The sequence below is a fragment of the Centruroides vittatus genome, unplaced genomic scaffold, assembly GCF_030686945.1.
Source record: "Centruroides vittatus isolate TY-2023 unplaced genomic scaffold, ASM3068694v2 contig_976, whole genome shotgun sequence".
In the NCBI taxonomy this organism is placed as follows: Eukaryota; Metazoa; Arthropoda; class Arachnida; order Scorpiones; family Buthidae; genus Centruroides; species Centruroides vittatus.
In genome coordinates, this window is record NW_027122649.1 from 1,847,917 (window position 1) to 1,871,633 (window position 23,717).

Sequence of the window (23,717 nt, forward strand, 5' to 3'; positions counted from 1 at the left end):
AAGTAAAGCATTGAAATTTTGAAATATGTAGAATTTTTTTAAGAACAAGAACAACAAGAACATGTGTCTCCATATCAAAATATTAGGAATTATGGTCTAGTCATGAGAGCAATCTGGATACAATTTGAAAAATTTAGACCTATAAATTTCCACTGTTGTCCATCTGTCCATTTGTCTTTCCTTAATCTTGAGAACAGAGTTAGATAGATGAAAGATGAAGCCATACATGAAAACCTTAGGGGCAGGAGGCTCCAATTAACTATATATGAACTTCTGGTGCAAACTAGAAGTCATGTTATTTCAATTCAAAAATTTTTTCCTGAAAAGTGTTAGATAGATGACTGGTTTGACTCTATTGTTAAAGGAAAAATATGAAGGACAGGGGAAAGCCACTACTAATTTGAGGTGAAGAGCATATATTTTAAATTAAATAAATTAAAAATTGCAGCTCAGCATTGTGACGATGTCACAATAAATAATTGCTCATTAAAAATTTAAGTAAAGACATAATAGTTTGAATACTTACCTAATATCATAAACAAATTATGAATACTTACAAATACAATTATTTCACATTTAAATAAGACAGTATTAAATATACAACAAAAGATAAATTTGATATAATTTTTTTAAAAAGTAATGATTAACTGAAATTAAATTTTAATATTAGTACAGTTCTTGTCAAAACAATTTCAAATTTATGAGTCATAAAAATATCATTTTCTTTTTTAAATTAAATTGTGAAAAAAATTTCAGAACAGATGCATAAAAAAATTAAAATCATTCATATGATATTTAGAATGGCTTGTTAAATGCAAAATAAAAACCTACAGAAAGATTTTTTTTGGTCATATCAGAACATAGAAAATTTATCTAATATTGTATGAGGATTTATTGATTTTATGAAATTTATTATGTATCAAGAACAGTTAAAAGTAATGCTTCTCAACATATTGGATTGCCTAAAGTAAAATTTTTTAATTTAATTATTAAATAAAAAAATTGCATAAATTAGAATGTTTTTAAAATAAGTTTTTAAGTGTATAATATATATGGTTGATTTATATATAATGGATTTTTCTCTTAAAGGAAAATGATCCTTTCATCAAAATTATGTCTGAGTTATTGGGCATTGATTGTGATCAAATGAGAATATGGCTATGTAATAGAAAAATACAAAGCATGAGAGAAATAATTACAAAACCAATGATTGCAGATCAAGTAAGCAAGTATTTATTAATTTTTCAATAGATTTAAATTGATAATTTTATTAAAAAAATATTACTAGAATAGATTTTAATTGAATAATAAATAATAAAATTTTTTATAATGAGAGATGTATTAAAACTTTTTCATAAATTTTTTTACTATATTGTATTTGTTCATAAAATACAGATTTAAATACACCCTATACCTACTGGATTCTTTCATTTTTCTATAACATTAGAAATTTGATTAGTTTGAACACAGTTATTTTCTATGTAATGCTTAAAATAGCTGTAGTTTTTATACTTTAAAAACATAAGTGTTTTAATTTTTACAGCAAGATTACTTTACTGACTTATAAAATAGATAACAATATAGCATATCAATTTTTATTAATTTGTGAAACTAATTTATGAATAATTACATGTACCGTATGTTATGGACTATAAGACTCTCTTTTTTCTTCGAAAAATTGCCTCCAAAATTCAGGTGCATCTTATAGTTTGTAGCATCTTATAGGTATTTTTTTTAAAAATTGCTTAAAAATTAAGCTGCGTCTTATAGTCCGTAGCATCTTATAGTCCGTAAAATATGGTATATGGTTAAATTATGTTTGTGTAAATTAAATACAGATATTCTAAATAGAACTTTATTACAAAGAATTAATTTCTGATTAATAATGTTTAATTTTCATTAAAACAACAAATTTTCTTTAGATATTTATATATTTCTTTTTGCTTGTATTGTTATGATATAATTTATGAACTGGTTAAAAAATTTTTTCAATTGAAATAATAGAAATGTTTTGTTCAAAAATGTTATTAATGAATAGTAACTTAATAAATTAATGTGTCATAAATTTTATTCTTTATTAATATTTATTTGATTTCTATCTAAAAATTAGGCAATATGTACTCGAGACGCTTTAGCAAAACATATATATTCTCGCTTGTTCAATTGGATTGTGTCACAAATAAATAAATCTTTGGCATTGAGTGATAAAATTTATCGTTTCATTGGTGTACTGGATATTTATGGGTATGTTTTATATTAAAATTTAAAATAAACTTTTAATAAATTTATTAAAATTAATAATTGTGTATAAAATTGTATTATTTAGAAATTGAAGTTAATTTTTTATGAACATTTAGTGAAGTTTTATTACTCTGATGCAGTCTGTATTTTGCTTTGATACAAAAATGAACTAAATTGAAAAATATACATTAGAGTAAAATTTAAGATTTTATGATAAAAAATGACAAGTTGAACAATTATTATAAAACCATTTTAATATCATATATATGATATTATATGATATGATATTCTTATAGAAAATTACACTTCAATCCTAAGATATTTAGCTTTTTTAGCTGTAAATTTTTTTTCTATATGTCTGAAGAAGAAATTGTTTTTACCCTTCAAGCTATGAGGGAAATTTGTATAACAAAAACCATTCAAAGTTTCAGTTAGTTTTATTTATTTTGTTATAACCTAATATTTGAAATAATTTAGATTTATAAATGAGAGTAAGATCTAAGGAGATGACAAAAGGGTTGTGACAGTGTGAGGAGGGAGTGGCCACCCACCCTACCTCTGTGATTCAAGTACACTTAACGAGCACCTCTCAAAACAAGTAATTCCCATAATGAGCAAAACAAATTGTAAAAAAATGACTCACTTAACCAGTGACATTTCACATAAGTGATGAAGAGAGGGAAAGTCCTAGATTGTGCACATGCTACATCAGTTTGTGTTTAGCACTTGTTCTGCTAGCATCTTAGTGTCGCTTGTGATTGCACATTTTTCCAAACCTCTGTTCAGACATATTACATATAAACATCAACAACCATTGCTTGTTATATAGTAAACATGCCAAATGATATGCCAAAGTATGTAAAGGCTATGTGCTAATAATTAATTTTAAATTAATTATTTATAATTATTAAATTTAATACAAGATGGCAGCATAACTGCCTACCTCTATTCAAATTAATTAATTTCTAATATTTAATTATAACCTGTACATAGCTCAAGAGTTTGGCCATATCATTTGGCGTGTTTATCGGAGATATTATTTCAATTACTTTTTTTGTTCTCTGCAAATCAAATTTACATTCCAGGTTGGTTCATTTTGCACTAGAAGAAAAGATAAAGATGATTCACGATCGTTAACAATGTATAATTTTCTTTGAATAAACATTATACATAAAATATTTGAGTATTTCTTTTGGCATGGAATGCATTATTGTATTTTACATTAATTTATATGGGAAAAAATTGTTTTGCTTAAAGAGTGTTTTGCATTACGACTAAGATTCTGGAACAAATTATGCTCATTAAGTGAGGTTCCACTGTAGCTTTTACTGAGGCTAAGCTGTTGGTGAGAGTGCTGACAGCATAGCTGACAAATTTAACAACATTATCTGTTTATTTAAACTGCCTAATTTTTATGAATGATGCCAAGAAATTTAAAAACAGGAGACTAATAAGAACTAAGACAAAATGCGTTAACTCCAAAAAAAAAAGGAATTTAATTTCTTCTGATTTTAGCTGATTGAATGTCCTAACCTAAAATGTATTTAACCACCTAAAAATGTTTTAGTTACTTACCTGCACAAAAAGTAAGAAAGTTGCTTGTCATTGGGATAGCCCCATATGTTGCTTCAACAAAATGTTTTATTTTTTGAAATTTGTAGCTTTTTTAATATCAATTATGAAAACTGTTCTGTTTCAAATTTTACTTTTGGAAGTTAATGCCTTTTATGGCAGTATTACACATGTATGCTGTAGTAGTGTCCCAGTATGGCAACACTTTTCCTCACAGTAGTTAGTCTGTTGGACTGGCAGCACTGTTTCTCGCTGCATTTGAATTTGTAACAGTCATGCATTTTAGACACAAATAAAACCTTTTGTTAAGGTAATGTCTTTGCCTCTTTATACTACACATGCATTATTTGCTTCAGAGCTTTTCCTTTGGATATGGTTCTTTATCATTTGAAAGACAATAGTGAAAAACAGGGAAAGAAGTTGTAATGCAGTTGTGACTGTTAAGTGAAAGTTTTGGGAATTATGTTACTGTGGGATTGTCAGAAAAGGAACATTAAACTGAAAGTTTGTTATAAATATATGTATAGAACTGAAAGATTTTGTTGTGGATTCCTACAGAGCTTGAGTTGGGAGAAATCTGAAAGTTTGTTATTCTAAAAAGTTTATAATTATAAGGTTTGTTGTTATGAGATTTCATTAAATTTAGATACATTGGACTAAAATGTCATTTATTACAGTAAAAACATTTTTAACAGTAAATTTTTTAAATGTATGTTAACATTTTCTATTGATTGTAAATGGTTGTGTTTATGCAACTATCCGGGATTATTTGGGGTGGAGCACAAGTTTATGTGGAACTTATTTTACATGATTCCTATTGACAAGCAACCCCCATATAAAACAAGATCTAATATGATCTACATTAGACATTGAGAGTATAAATAGTAAAACAAGATCATATTAGATCTTGTTTTTGTATTTATACTCTCAATGTCTAATGTAGTCTGGTGATTAATCTTTTTCTAATAGAAAGCCACTAATTCTGATTTTCAACAATACTGTAAGGCAGGGGTCCCCAACCTTTTTGTACCTAAGAGCACATTCTAGAATACTGGCCGGACGGCGGGCACCATTTATTTTTTCAAGATGAATTTATATTTGGACATACAGTAGAACCTCGATTATCCGGATTGTACAAAATTAACAAAAATTGTACGAATTTGCTGATTTGCACTTGGAAAATTGCGACACTGTTTGTTTATAGAAGGCATGGAACAAAATTTTGAAAAGACCATTAGTAAATTCCAGTAACACAGTAGAAAGTGGTTAGGAGACATTGCGGAAGCAATAGCACAAATTTCAATATGTGTCGAATGTGACGAAGATTATGTAAGCAAGTGGTTAAATTGCGATGCGAACGATCCCGGATTCCAAATTTTGAATGATGAGGAAATAATTAAAGATGTATTTGCCTCAGATGAACAAGATCGAGAAGATGAAGAAGAGATTTCCGAAGTAAGAGATAATGGTCCTACACATTCTGAAGCTTTTCAGTTCTTAGATGTCGCAATGAAGTGGTTTGAGAGCTAAGAAGAGTGTAACTCGGGACAACTTATATGTCTTAAAAATATTCACGATTTAGCAGCTTCAAAAAGAACAGCTAGCTTTAAACAAAAATCGTTAATTAAATTTCTTAATAAAAAATAATTTAATACTGAAGCTATATGTAAGTCTGGACAAATAAAAATTATTCATACTGTATGTGCATGTCTTTTACTGTCAACTATTATTTTTTCGATTATCTGGATTTTCCTTATCCGGACTACCTTCATCCCCAATTAGTCCGGATAATAGAGGTTCTACTGTAGTTAATAATACATACACATAATGTACAGAAAACATTTAATTCCAAAAATGTAATAAAACATACACAAGACTATTAACAATAATTTTTACAAAACAAGTAATTACTAAACAATGCATACAAAATCTACAAAGTATAAAAATTCTTTATAAAAAATATAAATCTGAAAGTAAATGTGATTTTTGGCATTGCATTTAATTGGCCATTGCTTCGTAATTAGGAGAGTATGATTATATTCCTGCTCGTAAGCAATCGTCAAGGTGTTCATCTGTTACTTTGATTTTATGATATTCAGAACGGACCGGTTTATTTCATTTCAGGTATGGGAAATTTGGTTGGTGAAGATTTGGCGCAAGGGGAAAAAGAGATTGGTCGCATTTCGCTTTGTGCTTTTATCTGTGTTGGATGCCATTTCTACTTTTGAGTGATTAATCATTAAAAACGAAATAACTTTTACATAGCATTTTATTGAAAACTGAAATATTTTTATTTTTATCGTGGTCGCACAGCGGCGGGCACATGTAAAATGATCGGCGGGCGCTATGGTGCCCGCGGGCATAGGGTTGGGGACCCTGCTGTAAGGTCTCTGTGATGGTGTTTAATTCTGACACTTCTACACCTACTACACAATTTTCAGCATTTTTCTGGATGGCAATAATGCGGTCTTGTATGTGAGACTATAGTAAGAGGATAAAGTAGGAAAGGACGAGATTCAGTTGGAAATAATTCACTCAACACAATTCACTACACTTAAACATTTGTTAGATGGCATAAAGTTAGTACAACACATTACACAGGGTATTTGCATTTTGCATTGAGACAGATTACAAATTTTTGGTACCTCACAAACCAAAACTAAAATCCCCCATCTCCATTGAAGTTCATTAGAATGTAGTCTTTCACTGTAGTCCTTCAGCAGTTTGGGAGAGAAGCAGCAAGTAGAGGAATGTAGAGGAATTCAAGGGCACAGCAGAGCACTAATCCAAAAAAGCACAGAAACACACTAAACTGAATAATTGAAAGAACAGGCAATAACTGATTGGAATCGGTCATTCCTTGTCATATTCAAAGCAGCAAATACCTTAGAGGTGACTAAAAGTCACGGAAAAGGTGTCACTACTGATACTGAGAAAGCATAAGTTGACACTTTCAGGTCAGAAAGTTGACATATACTAGCTTCTGATGATGTCATCCTTGAGTTGTTTCCTTTTATTTGTTCGATTCTCACAATACACTTCAAGATTATTAATAACTTTTACTGTGTCTGAATTTTGGATAGATATAATTTTTATCTTTTGTAATTTGCTTTTCTAACTTTACATAAAGCAAGTTTAGAAAAACAAAATATTTGTATTGTAAAAATATCACTGATTACACTTAAACAAGTGTAATTACTTCTCTTGTATAATACAAATACAGTATGTTTATGATATAAACGTTTGGTTTGTTTATTACAAGAATTAAAATTATTCTCCGTAATGGATAATTTCATATTCATTTTTTTAATATATTTTTTTATTTTAATGATTGTTTGAATTATTTATTCAGTTGACTTAGAAGAATGCAATTATGCACTTTATTGTAGATTTTGTTTATATGAATTAAACAAATTTTCGATTTTATGAAAATATGCTTTTTAAAAGAATGCTAAATAAGAATTATATTGACAAGTCTGTCTATAATAATTTTTAATTTAGTAATTGTGATTTAATGTGTTTTATTTAAATTCTACTGTATTTTATTATCTGGTATAAATTAATAACTAAGTTGAAGAATTGATAAATTTTATAATTACTAAATGGTTTCTGTTACTGGTAGTATATCTTAGAAGTAGTGGTTGCAAGAATAGATTAGTAATGTAATTCAATTTGCTTTTCAAATAAATAAAATTAGCAATTACAATTAATATTTTTATACACTATAACAAAGAAAATTTATTTAACAGTAGCTTTCCATTATTATATATAATGCTTTAAATATTTAAAATGTTTTTTAAAACTTTTCAACAGATTTGAAACATTTGAAATTAATAGTTTTGAACAATTTTGTATCAATTATGCAAATGAAAAACTTCAACAGCAGTTTAATCTTGTAAGTAATTTCATTTAATATTTAAAAAAAATTATAAATTAGCATTCACATATATTTGTTTAACAGCTACTTAAGTTTTTTTTTTATAAAATGAAAAGACAGTCGCCTCCAAAAAATAATTTTTAGTGGATCACCATTTTTCCCTTACATTGTTCAAGAATAAAAACTTTTGGACGACCCGACCTTTCTTTTTAGGCTTCACGGCCGCCCAGGAAACAATTCTATAAAACACAGGAAAAAGTCCAATTAAAATTATAAAAATTTTCACAAATATTGGAAAAATTGTTAAAACTAAAAAATTTAATAATAATTCGCCGCCAGAGGGAGGACAAGATAATCTACATTTTACAGCGCAAATTTACAAGTGGATATAAGGTCCGAAAATCCCGACTGGAAGTCATGGATGCAACTCAAGACGTCGTAAGGTCACCAATTCCAATATTTGTGAAAATTTTTATAATTTTAATTGGACTTTTTCCTGTGTTTTTATAGAATTGTTTCCTGGGCGGCCGTGAAGCCTAAAAAGAAAGGTCGGGTCGTCCAAAAGTTTTTATTCTTGAACAATGTAAGGAAAAAATGGTGATCCACTAAAAATTATTTTTTGGAGGCGACTGTCTTTTCATTTTATAAAAAATATTTTCATCCAGCGAAAAATTTTAAAGCTACTTAAGTTATTACTGTTGTATTTATTGTGTGTGAAATGAATATTTTAATTATTTCTGTAATATAGCATGTTTTTAAATTGGAACAAGAAGAATATGTAAAGGAAAAAATTGAATGGAAATTTATTGATTTTTACGATAATCAACCTTGTATTGATCTTATTGAAAGTAAATTGGGAATCTTAGATTTGTTGGATGAAGAGTGTAAGGTTTGTATAAGTTTCAGTAAAATATAATTAATTAAAAAAAAAACAAAGTATAAATTATTATTTTCATACAGATGCCTAAGGGTACAGATCAAACATGGTGTCAGAAATTATATGACTGTTGTAAAAAATGGAAACATTTTGATAAACCTCGCCTTTCAAATACGGCATTTATAATAAAACATTTTGCTGATGATGTAAAGTATGAATGTTCTGGATTTCTAGAAAAAAACAGAGATACAGTGATGGAGGAGCATATTAATATTTTAACTGCAAGTCATGTAAGTAACTTATTATAAAATAAAACAAAATATAATTTATTAAATTTAAAAGTTAAATGTAATGCTTTCATATAAAAGTTATCCATGATATTTGTTTTTGGTATAATAGTTGTGTTCAATAATTAAAAACATTATTAGTAGGTAAACTGTTTATAGTTTTGGTATTGTGCAAAATAATTTTAATAACAACTTTCTTAAAATATAAAAATTTTTACAATTTAAAAAGTAATAGAAAATTGCATTAAAGTAAAACAGCACTAGAATATCAGTATATTAAATATTATGCTTAAGGGTTTAATCTATTACTGTTCACATAATATTTGAGTGATAATTTAATTTGACATGAAAATTTTCCAGTTACTGTTTTTTAAGATCTGTAATTTTATTTATATTTTCTGCTTTTTTGGTGTCTTCAAGAAAGTAGAGAAATGTATCTGTAAGGTCATTAAAGAGAAAAACTTGGTAAAATTTATTATTTTTATGGAATATTCATAAGCATTTTTATTGTTATCATATACTATTATTAACTGCTTTAAGTACAATAAAACCTGTCTATAATAGATCCTCTGTAAAATAGAAATTAAATTTCAGAACAGAATGATTTGCTATCTGAATTATTATTATATGTCAAAAATCTTTTTAACTTGGAAATGAACAGGCCTCGGAGTCGCTCACTTTTCTCACTTGTACTCACTTTTCTGAAGTATCCTCACTTTTCTCACTTTTCAGGTCATTTTCTCACTTTTCTCACTTTTTTGGTCATTTTCACATGCTTAATTAAGATGTGGGACAAACCAAAAATAATTTTAAAGCCAAACGAATTGCGAATTATCGGACTATCAGAATAGAATTTTTTAGAAGAAAATACGCGGCCCTGAGCAGACTCAAAATTGCAACTGCCCGCTCAGTGTCGTTAGGTTATAGGAAACAAAAATTTATTTAACGTATTTAAAAAAATCTTTTATGCACTTAAAAAATCCCTCTCATTACAAATTCAGAAGCCAGTGTTGAGTAAAGTTATGTACTCATGCCATATTTTCATTATTCGCCAAAATCTACCTTATCCGAATTGCATTTCCTTCTACAGAGTTTAAAAATAAGTATTCTAAGCATCCCTGCGGTTTTGGCTGTTTTCTAAGAAAATCACTAAAGTCCTTTTGCAGGGGAAAACACATTACGCAGAGGGATTAATCTCTCAAGCTGACAACACTGCTGCCGCTTTTAAATTCAAAATATATAATTATTAAAATTAACACGAGATAGTAGCGTAACCTCCTACCACTAAAAAAGATTTCGTTTCTGACCATTTAGTTATCCTGGTTATAGCCCAATAATTTGGCAGATTATTTGGTTTTAATTAACAATCGGGTTATGGAGTTGTCGTTTACAAAAATATTTTTTTACTTGATTTATCTTTAAATAATTTCATAAACTTGAGTTTAATAAAATTACTTTAATGGTTTCATAGCATATTGTTAACGTTAAATCACATCTACATCTTTCCATAAATGTATGTTTAAATTGACTACAAGTATAATTATTCCATATAGTAAGTGTTATTTTCATAAAATGTGTGATTACTTTGCTTGTGAAATATCCATTTTTTAATCTTCTCTTATGCCGATTATAATTGTGTATTAATTGAGAGACTAAAAAAGTAAACGAAAATGTAAATTCATATTTACAGATAAAATTTACCAAATAAATTAAAATATTCGAAGTGTTGTAAAAAGTACAACACGTAATTGCTTGTGAGAAAGATTTTCACATGCTTCCCAAAGGTTAACAACTTTGCAACGATGTTGGTTTTTATTCATCTGCAGGAAAAAGTTTTTTTTATTTATGAAATCATTAATAAAATATTATTTTACTTATATTATTTGGAGTACTGTATATTTATTTCAGATTTATTATTTTATTTTGAAATCAATATTTACGATGTGTAAATATTAAAAGCATTAAAAAATAAACAGTTTCTGATAATGATAAATATCCGAGAATAGCCAAATTAGTGAAATCAGCATCGAAAATCCCGTTCCCATGAAAGAGAGGATCAATTTTATGCCGGGCACTTTCTCCTGATAGAGCATCAGTGTTGGAAAGAATGCTTAATTCACTTTTGATTAGAAGTCTCGAACACAAATTCGTGTTAATAACAACCGCATAGCTTTTTTCCACCTTTATAAAGGTGGAAAAAAGCCATGTGGTTGTTATTAACACGAATTTGTGTTCGAGACTTCTAAGAATAATACAACACGGTTTCACAAAAATCAATCAAAAATCACTTTTGATTGTTAAGGAGGGACTGAACATGTATGACCAAAGCCCACACCTTGTACCTATTACAAAGGACGACTGAAATTAGCTTCCTCGGTGCATAGAAATTATCAAGAACGATTGGAAAATGAAAAGAAGTTAAAAGAATAAGAGAAACGGAAAAAAGAGCACAGAAATGTTTTGAAGAACAACAAAAGAAAGCTGTTCGTAACATGAAGATTATGGAACTGCAACTGAGTTTAAACCAGAAAAATGTAGAAGAAAATGAAATACATGCGACAGTCCAAGTTTTGTTAGAAGCAGCAAACAAAAAAACTGGAGAAGGCTATTAACAGCAAGAACATGAATGAAGTACAAGCAGCACGTGTGATGCTTATTAGTGTTAAGTGGTCAAAAGCAAGAGGAAGCGAAAAAGAAGGAAGCTGATAACATGCAGAATAATCTTAATAAAAGAACATCATCTTTCATGACTGATTATTTACAGAAGCCAAAGACTTTTCAAGTATTCATGGTTTACTTGAAATACAGAAGCCACTGGTTATCGGGAGACAGAAAAAAAAAAACGCGATATAACCGAGTAATAAAAATTCTGGGCTTTTACTGAACAGATTATACATGCTATGGAATCACTATTCTTTCATCAGCAAGTGTTTCTGATATAAAATAAGCTTAGTTTTTCAATCCTGAATTTATTCGTAGGTTATATCGAATTAATTGACGTTTACGTAAACATCGAAACCATGAACGCCCATTTAGCATTATTGTTTCTTTAACAATGACATTGAAAGACAAATACTGTCGATATAAAAACAAAACATCAATTGCGATTTTATTATACAGTACTATATAAATCGCTTATTAGAAATTCGTGTAGTTTATATTTTTCAATAAAAATTATAAATGCTGTAATTGAAAATTTAAAAAAATAAATATTGAATATATAATAGAACATCAAAACTTATAAAATTAGAGTAAAAATTCTCTAAAAAGCAAAATAAAGTTACTACTGTATAAAAATTTTAAAGTTTTTGTTCAGAATTAGAGAGATCTTTTCCTTACACATTATGCCCTGAATTCGAAATTTCACACCTTTATGTGAATTGACGCAATGCCGTTAATTCACATAAAGGTATGAAATTTCGAATTCACAGGAACTTGTAAATGAGGAGACTGTACTTAAAACTAATAAATAAACAACTTTTACATCAAAAGGAAACAAATGACAATCCATCTATCCACCTGTTCTGCATATTTAGCTCTTTCTGGTATTTCATTGCAAATAGAAATTCAGTGGAAATTGGTAATTTAAAATTGACTCAAATGCTTTTAAAATTTGGGAGACCAAAAAAACGCGATATAACAAGTGGCTACTATATTACAGTATATACAGAAATTTTTAAAATGTGTTTAACCATAACAGAATAAAAAGAAAATAACAATTTTTACCGCTATTTTGCTGAGTTTTATCACTATTGCACTCACTTTTTATTCACTTTTTTCTGTATTTCAACTCACTTTTCTCACTTTTTCAAAGGGGAAATAGCACTCCTAGGCCTGAAATGAAAGACATTTTTGATAAAATAGTATTGCATAACATAACTTGAGTAAAATAAAATTTTTCATCTTAACAGCAATTAATTCTAAATCATAATTAATACTATAACTTGCAGGCACAGATTGTAGTTGACTTTACAGTGACTACAGTTAGTCTATTAAACTTTTTTTATTAAGATTGTAGTTTTGTTGTCTGAAAAGCAGTAGTGACAATGCAATAGCATTATTTTATTCAACTCTCTGAAGAATTGGATAAAATAATGCTATTTTATCCAACTCTTGAATTATTGAGTATTGAATACTTATAAAGTATACATTGTTTTTAGAGAAAAACATTACATGCTAAAACTTTAAAAATGCAATTATTTAGAATGTTTATTTTAAAACATTAATCTAGAATAAAATAATTGAATTATTTTCAATCTTGTATTTGAGATTACAATCTTAGTAAATTATATAAAAGATAAAATCTTCATGTTTTTAATGAACTTTAGTATCCTGGATTTTTCAAATGTAATATAGAATTGTTGTTTTTTTTCTGAAATAATAAAATAACCAATATCTACCATGTTTCAGGAAAGTAAATATAGTAAACATAGTAAATATTCTAATAATTGTCTCTTGTAAATAGATCCAGTGAATATTGAAACTATAGAAAAATTTTCAAAGCTTTTGCTGATTATTACACATTTAAAGAACTAAATGATTTCTTGTACATATATGATTTGGATGAATCATTTGTTTAATTTGATCGAGATTTCATTGTTTCTTAATAAATATGTCAGTTATTACTAGCATATTTATTAAGAAGCATAGTAATAACCACAAAGTTTTTTCTGTTTGAATTCAATTTTTTGTTAAATATAGTTTTGCATTATAATGTTGAAATAATAGTTTAACTTGTACAGTACATTCAATACTTTTAGATAACTTTATATGTATTTGCATGTGTTTGAATAAAAAAAAGTCATCTGTAAAATATAATTATTTTAATTAAAAACTTGTATGTAAAATATTGAATATTAGTAAAAATTTATGATTATCTAAATGTCTGAAATTTAATAAATTTTATAATAAAAGAATAGTATAGTCTTTTTATTTCTAATTTGTAAAAATATTTATAACCATGCATTTTTATTTTTTAGTATGAATTGGTTGCTGAGTTATTTGAAGAAGATAAATGCAATAAAAAATTAAAGCCTGCATCTTGGTCAAAGTCTTCAGCTCCATCTAAATCATCTCAAAAACAACATAAAAAAACTGTTGGATCACAGGTATTTATTATATAAGATATTCAACAAAATAAAATCTGATTATCCTGAACAAAATTATATATGACAAATAATTACAACTGTCTGGTTTGCTTATTGTGGGCAAGTCTTTCCTGCTATGGGGCAGAGATAGGAAAAGGGAATCAATCTTTGACTTTTATCATGTATTAAAGTTATGATAGATAGATTGAGTTCAAAATCCACATCCCCACATTAATAGATTGAAAATATGACTAACAAGGAAAATTTCACAGTTTAGAACAAATTTCAGTAAAATATTGTAATTTTGGTACATCAATAAGATTTAATATTATTTGCTATTAACTGTAATCATCAGCTTAATATAAGGTGATCATAATTAAAGTGTAAGTGTTTAGAACTCTTTTGTAAAAAAGAACTACTGGGCAAATATCAACCTAATTTGGTTTACATACTGTCCTGAATATGTGGTTTTGATTTTTGGGAAAACATTTTGCTTCAAAATTAAGCTGCTAGAACAATATTTAATCTTGCTGTCTCTTTAATATGCATATGAGTTTTCTAATGAATTTCAGGAGTTAAGAAACAAAGTGTAATAATCTTATTTCGAAACAAATTACAAATGTGGTAATAGAGGATACACAAAGGTGTATCTTTGATGTAATTATCAATCTCTTAAAACTGCATTTGCTGCACAATACCCTTGACAGTGAAATACAACTGACCTGTGTGGTGTTGTCACACATTATGAAATTCTAGGTTTTAATACAGCTAGGCTGGGAACAATGCCTTTATAAGTGAAGTCACAAGGATTCAGCTTATGATTGTAATGATTAGCTAATCACTCTTTCATGCAAAAAATGTGCAAGCATTATTATTACATTTAAGTTGATTTGCACTGTTCTGTATAATGTAAAGTGAAAGGCAGTATCTTGCAAAGAACTTGTCAAAGAATTGTGAACAAAAGAAAAATTAGAATTATGAATAACTTTTATATGAAAATATATTTTAATATGCATACATTTGTCTATATCACGCTGCTTATAATTTTAAAATAGGAATTATTATATAAAAGGGAATAATTCTGCACCGAATCAAGAAATCTTACTGTATCAAAAGTCATATTTAAACTCTTGTGATTAAACAAATACACACCTAGGCTGCATATACTTCTTGTTTTGGATGGATCAATCTGTAAGCTTGGATCAGTCTTCGTCACATGATGTAGATTGCTTCTGTCATGTTTGATAGTTGGCTTTTTGCAACTAGCACACAATATAAAAATAGTATACAATACACAATATACAATACATTATACACAATACAATATGCAATAGTACACAATTAGGACCCATCATGGTGGTATGTTTGGGAGTGATTTTAAAGATGTTATCAGATTTAGATTCAGAATACAAGGAAAAAGAATTCATTTTTGTTAATTATTTAGCACAGTATAAAAGTAAGAAGTGAAAGGAATCAATATGCAAAATAACAAACTATGTTTTGGATATTGTATTGGAATATAGGCCAGATGTTTTTAAAGAACACTTTCAAGTAAGTCAACTTACTTTCAAAAATTTACTGAAAGATCTTGTTCCTGTTCTATTACAATAAAAAGAAATAATAGTGCATTCCTTCCTTTTCCTATTATTGTCAGTTGACCAGCAACTTTTAATGTCACTGTGGCTGCTTGTCAATCAGGAATCTTTCAGGTATCATTAAGCAAACTGACTTTTATTGAGACAATACTGTACTAAGTGTACTATTCTTTTTTATAATTATTACAGAGGAGTTGGAGACAGATTTGGAGTTTGTTGAAGGACTGCATGGAAGTGCCTGATGAGAATTGTTAGAACTATAAATGTTCTGAATACTCAAAAACATATTATAAATTGGCTTTCAGCTCAGAAAGCGAGGAAAACTGCTCAGATGTTTGCTATGAAATATGGTATTAATGGAGTTATTGGCTGTTTCAATGGGAAGCATATAACAAGGCCCCTTTAGAGGAACTCCAAGCATGTATAAATAGAAAAGGATTTTACTCCTGTGATGATTGAGTGTTGATATACAATGCTGATGAAAGCAATATAGGCTACAGAGTGTAATACCAAAACATAAATAATGAACAGATACAATTAATACATTTTATTCACACAGAACAAAACAAGTTTCACAGGATCTTTTGTTAGGATCCCAACTAAGGTTGGTTACAAGTAAAATTTTGCATCGGGAGTGCACGTGATTACAGACCAAAAAAAAAAAGAAAAGAAAAATGTTTCATGTGTAACAAGTAACCTGAAATTAATATTACCTTAAAACTACCTTACAATCTAAATAAGAGGAAAGTAGGATAAGAAATTAGAAGGATAGAGATAGGAAGATCAATAGCAAAAATACCCGGGATTTTGTTGGGATACTTTTCCTTGCTTGCGAGATGGAGTCCTTGAATTCTTCTAGCTTTTTGATTTTTTGTCTTTTGTCACAAATATAGTTTTGTTGCTTATCCAACTTTGTGATGATCAAAAGTCTCTTGTTCGGAAAGAAGCACTAATAAAATTTATATCCCATCGGGCTACATGGTACTTGATGAAGCTTAACTTTCTTTGCTCTCTCATTCTGTTTTTTCTCCGACTGACTAGACCTCTATGCATTCTCTCTGAAATCGAGCTTAAGAATCTCCAGTTACTCTTTCCCCTTTGGACCCATCATTGTCCTCTTTATTGTTCTTGATGTTTCTCGTAACATAATTCTCACGTTGACAAAAGAAAGGTTAGAAGGGGAAGACAAGAACAAAGGAAAGATGTTGAGAATTAAAATAATCAAAACATGTAAATTTTAAATTATTAAAAAGGCAAGCAGCCACACTCCATAGTTTTACAGGGACTAGGTGATGAGAAAATGTGTTTTATTGATTGTTACATTGATGAAGTTTGATCTGTTTATGACTGAACAATACTTAAGAGATACAAAGAGATCATTGAGTTTTCAGTGGTGATGGTGGTGATGGCTTTCCAAATGCTAATTTTTTCATATCATAGGAGATGGGGCATACAAACTTTCAAAGTATTTAATAGTTTCCTATAGAGAGAGTGCTTTTTCATCATCTAAAATTATGTTTAACAATAAGTTATCATCATGTTGACAGACTATTGAGAGAACATTTGCTCATCTTAAGACAAACTTCAGCCTTCAGACAAGCAACTAGCTTGTCTGAAAGTTGAAATTTTTGGATATGTCTTCCATAGACTTATGGTAGAACTTAGTGGCATGTTGTAGTTTACACAACATTTGTATTCTACAGAATGATGACTCAATTTGGAGTAATGAAGAGACAGTAAAAAATGGAGTGCAAGTAACAGAAGTGAAAGAAAATGTCGCACAGGAGACAGGATATGAACAATGAGAAATGGGATAATTAAGGCAAGAACAGATAATACTACAAAGGTCACAAGCAAACAGATATAGAACAAATTAATCAGTTTCTCACTTCATATTTTCCTAAACTAAATCCATGTAACAAAATTAAGTATATTAAAATCAATTAAAATGAATAAAATTGTGCTGAATTTTTGTTTTGTCTGATTCTGTTATATCTCAAGAACATCATAATTTCTCAATATAAGCAAGGGAAATTTATCAGAAGCTAATCTGCAAATTAAAAATTGTTCTTGCTTCTCTCATACATACTTTTTTGATATGTTCTATAAATAACTGCAAGATAGTTTTTTGTGTGTAGGGTTCCTACTCAAATTTTTTAAAAATGCCACACTTTTCCTCACTTTTATCAATTTTATACAAATTCATTTGACCCTCATATTCCATACAGTATGGCACATTGACAAAATAAAACATCATTTGACTTACTATGCACATATGCTATTGCTTCTTCAATTTTTTAATTAGTTATTTTTTCAGTTACATAATTTTTTATAATTACTAAGTTATTGAAATAAAAAATAAAATATTTTATTAAATTAAAATTTTTTATCCTGTTATTAATTCACAACTATAAATCTACATGGCTTTAGAAAAAAGCCATTATTTATTATTCATTAACAAATCCTGTATAATCCATGTACAAAGTATATATTTATTAAATTTATCCTTTAATAAATTGCCTGAACTCTATAAAATAATGAAACTAGAAAAAAAATCAGAAATTGTTTTGTTATGCATCAAAATTATTTAAAAAATGATAAATAATACCATCTAAATTAAAATTATCATGTTTTGTACTTTGATATCATTTTTTTATCAGTTTATTCACGCCTGCCCTCAAATTGAGTGAGTAAATGGTAATTGTGAGGAATTTAAAGAGAGACAAAGAGAAAAGAGATGTTAAAACATTTAAAAAAATTTTTTATCAATGTTAGATTATTATAAGACTTTTCACTCAAATTCATAATGCTGCATAATTAATACAGCTGTTTTAAAATTTACAATTGACTTGCTTATTAAATCTAAAATTGAAAAAAAATGTAAAAATTAAAAATAGTTCATTTGATATTGTGCAAAGTGTAAAGAATTGCTTAAGAACTTGGTCTTTAGGTATAGTAACAAAGCAAAATTGATGAGTAGCATTTGTGTATTCTTTACATTTCTGTTATATACACCCCACAGACTAAGTCAACATTTCACTGTAATAGTTTTAATATTCTTATTACCAACAGTATATCCTTATTTAAATTGTAAAAGAAAAACCTAGTACAATTTTTAAAAAATTGTTAGAACTAGCTGCTTTTAAGTACAAAATATCTCAATGGCATGTATTAACCTAGTGTTTCTCAAACTTTATCTTTTTCTGGTAGATGTCTTTAATAAACTTTTGGCAGACTTCCTAGAGTAGAATTTAATGAAAATATGTATAAAAAAAATAATTGTTTCTTAAAATAATGTCTTTGTTTTAAACAATTTAATTTAAATAATTTTATATGGTTTTAATTTAAACTTTAACGTGTGTTTTAATAAAATAAATGATACAAGAAACATTTTTTTTTATTTGTACAATATAATATGTTTCTTCTCTAAACTCAAGGATTTCTGTCAACACATTTGCAGGCCTGCAGATCACACATTGTTGAGAAATCTGAATTATTTCAAATACCTAAATTTGAAAATTTTTACTGTTCAGTACTACACACTGAACAAAAATTTTTAGTGTTTTCAGACAATGCTTTCAATGATATCAAATAAGGAAAGCAGTTAAGTATCTCAGAATGGATAGATTGATAGGAAAAGGCAATGCAATACTTAGACAGTTTGTTACGGAGAGATGCCTCCCAGGAGGACTTTCTATAGGAAACTGACTCTACTTAGGTGCTGTCAATAGATTTATGAAGAAAATCCAGAAAACTTCATGTAGTCAGCCTACTGGTGAGATGCAAACCTGCAACCAACTACCAGTGTTTTAGCCATTTAGCCATTGATGGGCTAAGCACTTAAAGCCAGTATTAATTACCAGAGTTCAGAGTTGTGCTGTTTTAAAGTTTCAAGTAATTTCAAAAAATTATAATGTTTTAATAAAATTATTTATATTGTAAATGTACATAATTTATCCTATTAACTGTTTTAACTATTAACTTTAGTTAAAATAATTTAAAATAATATAAAGAAGTGTTTTAGAAGTTAGACAAAACAGTCATGATAGGAAAATATTTCAATAATACACCAATACCCTGGATTAACAGGATTTGTTAATGAATAATAAATGATTTTATTATTTTTTTAAAGCCATGTAGATTTATGTTGTGGAATTAATGACAGAATAAACTATTATAATCTAATAAAACATTTTATTTTTAGTTTTAATAATTTGGCAATTATAAAAAATACGTAACTTAATTATAAAAAATAAGTAACTAAAAAGTTGAAGAAGCAATAGCATATATGCATAGTAAGTCAAATGCTGTTCTATTTTGTCAATGGGCCACACTGAAAGGGATGTGAGGGTCAGAAAACTTGTACAAAGTTGGTTTAGGGGAAGTCAGGGAAAATCATTGAATTTAAAACAAAAAAATTTGAGTAGGAATCTTGAATATATTAGTTAAAATAAAGTAATTTGATTTACTTTTGCATGAATAAATAAATAAAACACATGTACACATGTGCAGTATAGGTCTACATATGTTACAATAAATTTTTACCTATATAAAACTGATTGTGTTTGTAAGTTGTATTAAATATTAAAGTATATTTTTTTCAGTTTAGAGAATCACTTGGATTATTAATGTCAACATTAAATTCAACTACTCCCCATTATGTAAGATGTATAAAACCAAATGATGATAAAGCTCAGTTTAATTTTGAATCTCGTCGAGCTGTGCAACAATTGCGAGCTTGTGGTGTACTTGAAACTGTTCGAATTAGTGCTGCTGGCTTTCCATCAAGGTAAGAATTATTATGGTTTATTGTTAAAATTTAAAAGCTTTTGAAACTGTCATGCTAATGGATAGTATTTCTAATGATTTTGCTTCTAGAAAAACTTATATTTAATAAAATAAATAATTTAGTTGAAAAGATTATTTTTATAATTACTCCAAAAATCAATTTTTATGCTTTTTACTAATGACAAGAATGAAAAAAGATTGAAATAAGTATAACACAGTTCAACTTTATTAAATCAAATAGCTAAATTTTTCTTACAGAGTATCAAGAATACATTCATGCTCATTTTATGTTTTAAGACTATTATTAAATTTTATGTACAATGATTATAATATGTAAATATTTTTGTAACAAAAATTTGATCATAACAGCAATTCTTTGAATAAACTGTTGTTAAAATATTTGTCTAGTAACTAACAGATAATATGTTAAACTAAATAAATACTTCAATTATAATTTTATGTTTAGTTAACATTAATTTTCAGAATAATAGGTTTTTTAAAATTTTAAATTCCTAAATATTTTTTGAACACTGGATAGTACCATAAGGATGTCATTTTAAAAAGATGTTTTTAACATTGTGAGAGCATCAATTTTGATTGAATTGTAGTAAATGATAGAACACTTTCAGTTGCATATGGTACCAAAATATTAAAATTTTCAATTTGCCAAAAATTGTGTAAAAAAAAAGTTTTTTTTAACCATTAAAAATAAAAATTCTCCATAGACACAAATATTTGTCTATAGAGAATTTTTAGGTGGAACCCTTTCCACCTTAGATAATAAAATAAAAATTGGTTAATGAAATAAAGACAGTAGGTGTTTTTGAGTTAGATCAGAGGTTCCCAATCTTTTTCGGTTTGCGGCTCCCTAAATAATCGGATTTTTTCGCGGCGCCCTTAATACATCTACGCCCTAAATTTTTTGACTTTCTTCATCTATACGCCCTAAATTTTTGACTTACTTGAAAAATTGGAAAACTTTCCTTTTCAAAAGCGATTATCCATTTAACAGCGAAAAATTAAAAACAGATACTTACTATTTTCCTTGGGATAATATAAAATATCTAATTTCAACTGTTTCGGTAATATCTATATTGAGACTGGACAACCACCATGTGGTTAGGTTAGTTGAAAAATAAATTAAACACGAATTTTGAATTCACAAACAATTTATTGAACGTTTATTGTTGATTAACATTATTAAAATTATTAATGGGATGGATGGGCTCGATGTTCACTACACAACTTCTCAAATCTCGGAATAAAATTGGATATGGCGACCCTCATTTCTTGTTCAACGTTAATTTTCGAGCGATATTTACTTTTTATTACTGCGACTGCCGAAAACCCAGCTTCGCACAAATAGGATGTTGCAAACGGAATTAATATTCGTAGAGCTTTACCACTAAGCAGTGGATATTCCTCTTTTACTGATATCCAAAAATCAGAAAGTTCCATGCTACCAAATTTTAACTTTAAAGTATTATCGCAAGACAAGTCAATAAGAGATTCTTCTTCTAAAGAAGTAAATTCAGATGGAGTCTTGGCTCTAAATGGGTTTTGAATCCATGTAAATTTATCAATATCTGCTTCAAAGTATTTTTCGAACTTTTTTATAAGCTCTGATCAACTTTGATAAGCTTTCTGATTTATAAGATCAACAAAAATGGATTTTATATTGCAAGACAAATTAATTTCATTGGAGGTTACAAACTGGTGCAACAAGGGAAAACAATCACTGATACACTCTTTATTAATTTTTATTTTCCATAGCTGTAATTTTTTTCTGAAAGCTGAAATCTTTTCTGTTTGCTTTAAAATGTGCATATTGCGTCCTTGTAAGGAGATATTCAACGAATTTAACTTTTCAAAAATATCACATAGATATGCGAGTTTAATCAAAAAGTCTGTTTCCACAAAGTGTTTGGCATACTCATGTTTTTCTTCTTCAAGGAAAGCGTATATTTCTTGCCGTAATTGGAACGTACGAGACAATACACCTCCGCGAGAGAGCCATCGTGAGTGGCAGTAGTACAACAAAGATGTGTATTCGGCTCCCATATCTTCACACATTTTTTAAAAAAATCTTGCTTTCAGTGGCCGAATTTTTATATAGTTTACTATATTTACTACACGTTCTAAAACTATATTTAGTGGAGGACTCATATACTTTGATGCCAGTGCTTCTCTGTGAATGATGCAATGGGTCCAAACTGAATCTGGAGCTTTGTTTCGAATAAGCGCCTGCAATCCTCCATAAGAGCCGGACATTGAACGACCACCGTCAGTACAAACACCAACGCACTTTGTCCATTCTAAATTATTTTCAACCATAAATATATTCAGGATCTCGAACAAATCGTGAGCCTTTGTACTTCCAGTAATACTTTTACAAAAGAGAAGGTCCTCAACGATTGAATTACCATCTAAGAACCGTACGTAACAAATCAAGTGTGCGTCCTTATTATTATCTGTGGCCTCATCGAGTTGTAATCCAAATTCACTTTTTTTTAATTTTTCAATTAATTGTATATTAAGATCCTCCCCATGTGCTGAATTCTGCGACTAATGGTATTGTTAGACAAAGGGACTTTTGAAAGCAGTTTTCCCGCCGTCTCGCCAATCATAATGTTTACTAAATCTACAGCAGCCGGTAGAATGAGTTGCTCTGCGATGGTATGGGACTTTTTACACTTAGCAACTCTATATGCAACTTTGTATGATGCTAGCAAAGCATTATTTGGTATTGACATATGTTTAAAAATGCTGCCTTTTTGTTGTTTTAATTCAATTAACTTTTTGGTAAAAAAGTCGCGAGGTCTACCAACAAAGTTAGAATGGTTGGTTTCTAAATGTCGTTTTAACTTACTTGAAAGCATACATTCTGGTGCCAAAACTTTCATACACAACACACACTGTGGTCTCTCCTTATCATTTTCGTTTATTGATGTAAAGCCAAAATCCAAATAACTGTCACGACGTTTTCGCCTCTCGAAACCCTTGCCACTTGTTTCTGGAACATCCTCTCTAGATTCAGCACTATCTTTATTATTCGAGTTTAATAAGAATTTGTCCATTTTTAGGGTGATCAGAAAAATAACTTTTGAAAATTAACTTAACCACCACACTGTTAAGTTAGTCGTTAGTCCAACAAACAAAAACTAATGCAAACACTAAGATGGTGACAACGAATGAACAGAAATCCAACTTGGTACTGCGTTACCCACGCTTAGCGTCTAGCTCCACACCCAAGCTTTAGTGACTAAACCACTAAAGCATGGGTGGAGAAAGAAAACAATGAAAGACTCGAAAGTTGCTAAATTCTTGGAATTTTGTCAGCATACACGATTGTTGGCGCAAAATTTCGAGAATTGGAAATTCCAAGAAAATTGC

General features: G+C 28.5%; 1 protein-coding gene across 3 annotated transcripts in view; it reads left to right on the forward strand.

The window, feature by feature from the left end:
• Positions 1–23,717, forward strand: part of LOC136985734 (unconventional myosin-Va-like) — a 162,929-nt gene that overhangs the window by 38,166 nt on the left and 101,046 nt on the right. For all 3 annotated transcript variants that reach the window (XM_067283071.1, XM_067283073.1, XM_067283074.1), the window contains 7 exons: positions 1,090–1,221; positions 2,111–2,244; positions 7,627–7,708; positions 8,439–8,579; positions 8,651–8,857; positions 13,834–13,962; positions 20,141–20,325. In XM_067283071.1, the coding sequence (XP_067139172.1) occupies positions 1,090–1,221; positions 2,111–2,244; positions 7,627–7,708; positions 8,439–8,579; positions 8,651–8,857; positions 13,834–13,962; positions 20,141–20,325 (1,010 nt within the window). The remainder of the gene's footprint in view (positions 1–1,089; positions 1,222–2,110; positions 2,245–7,626; positions 7,709–8,438; positions 8,580–8,650; positions 8,858–13,833; positions 13,963–20,140; positions 20,326–23,717) is intronic.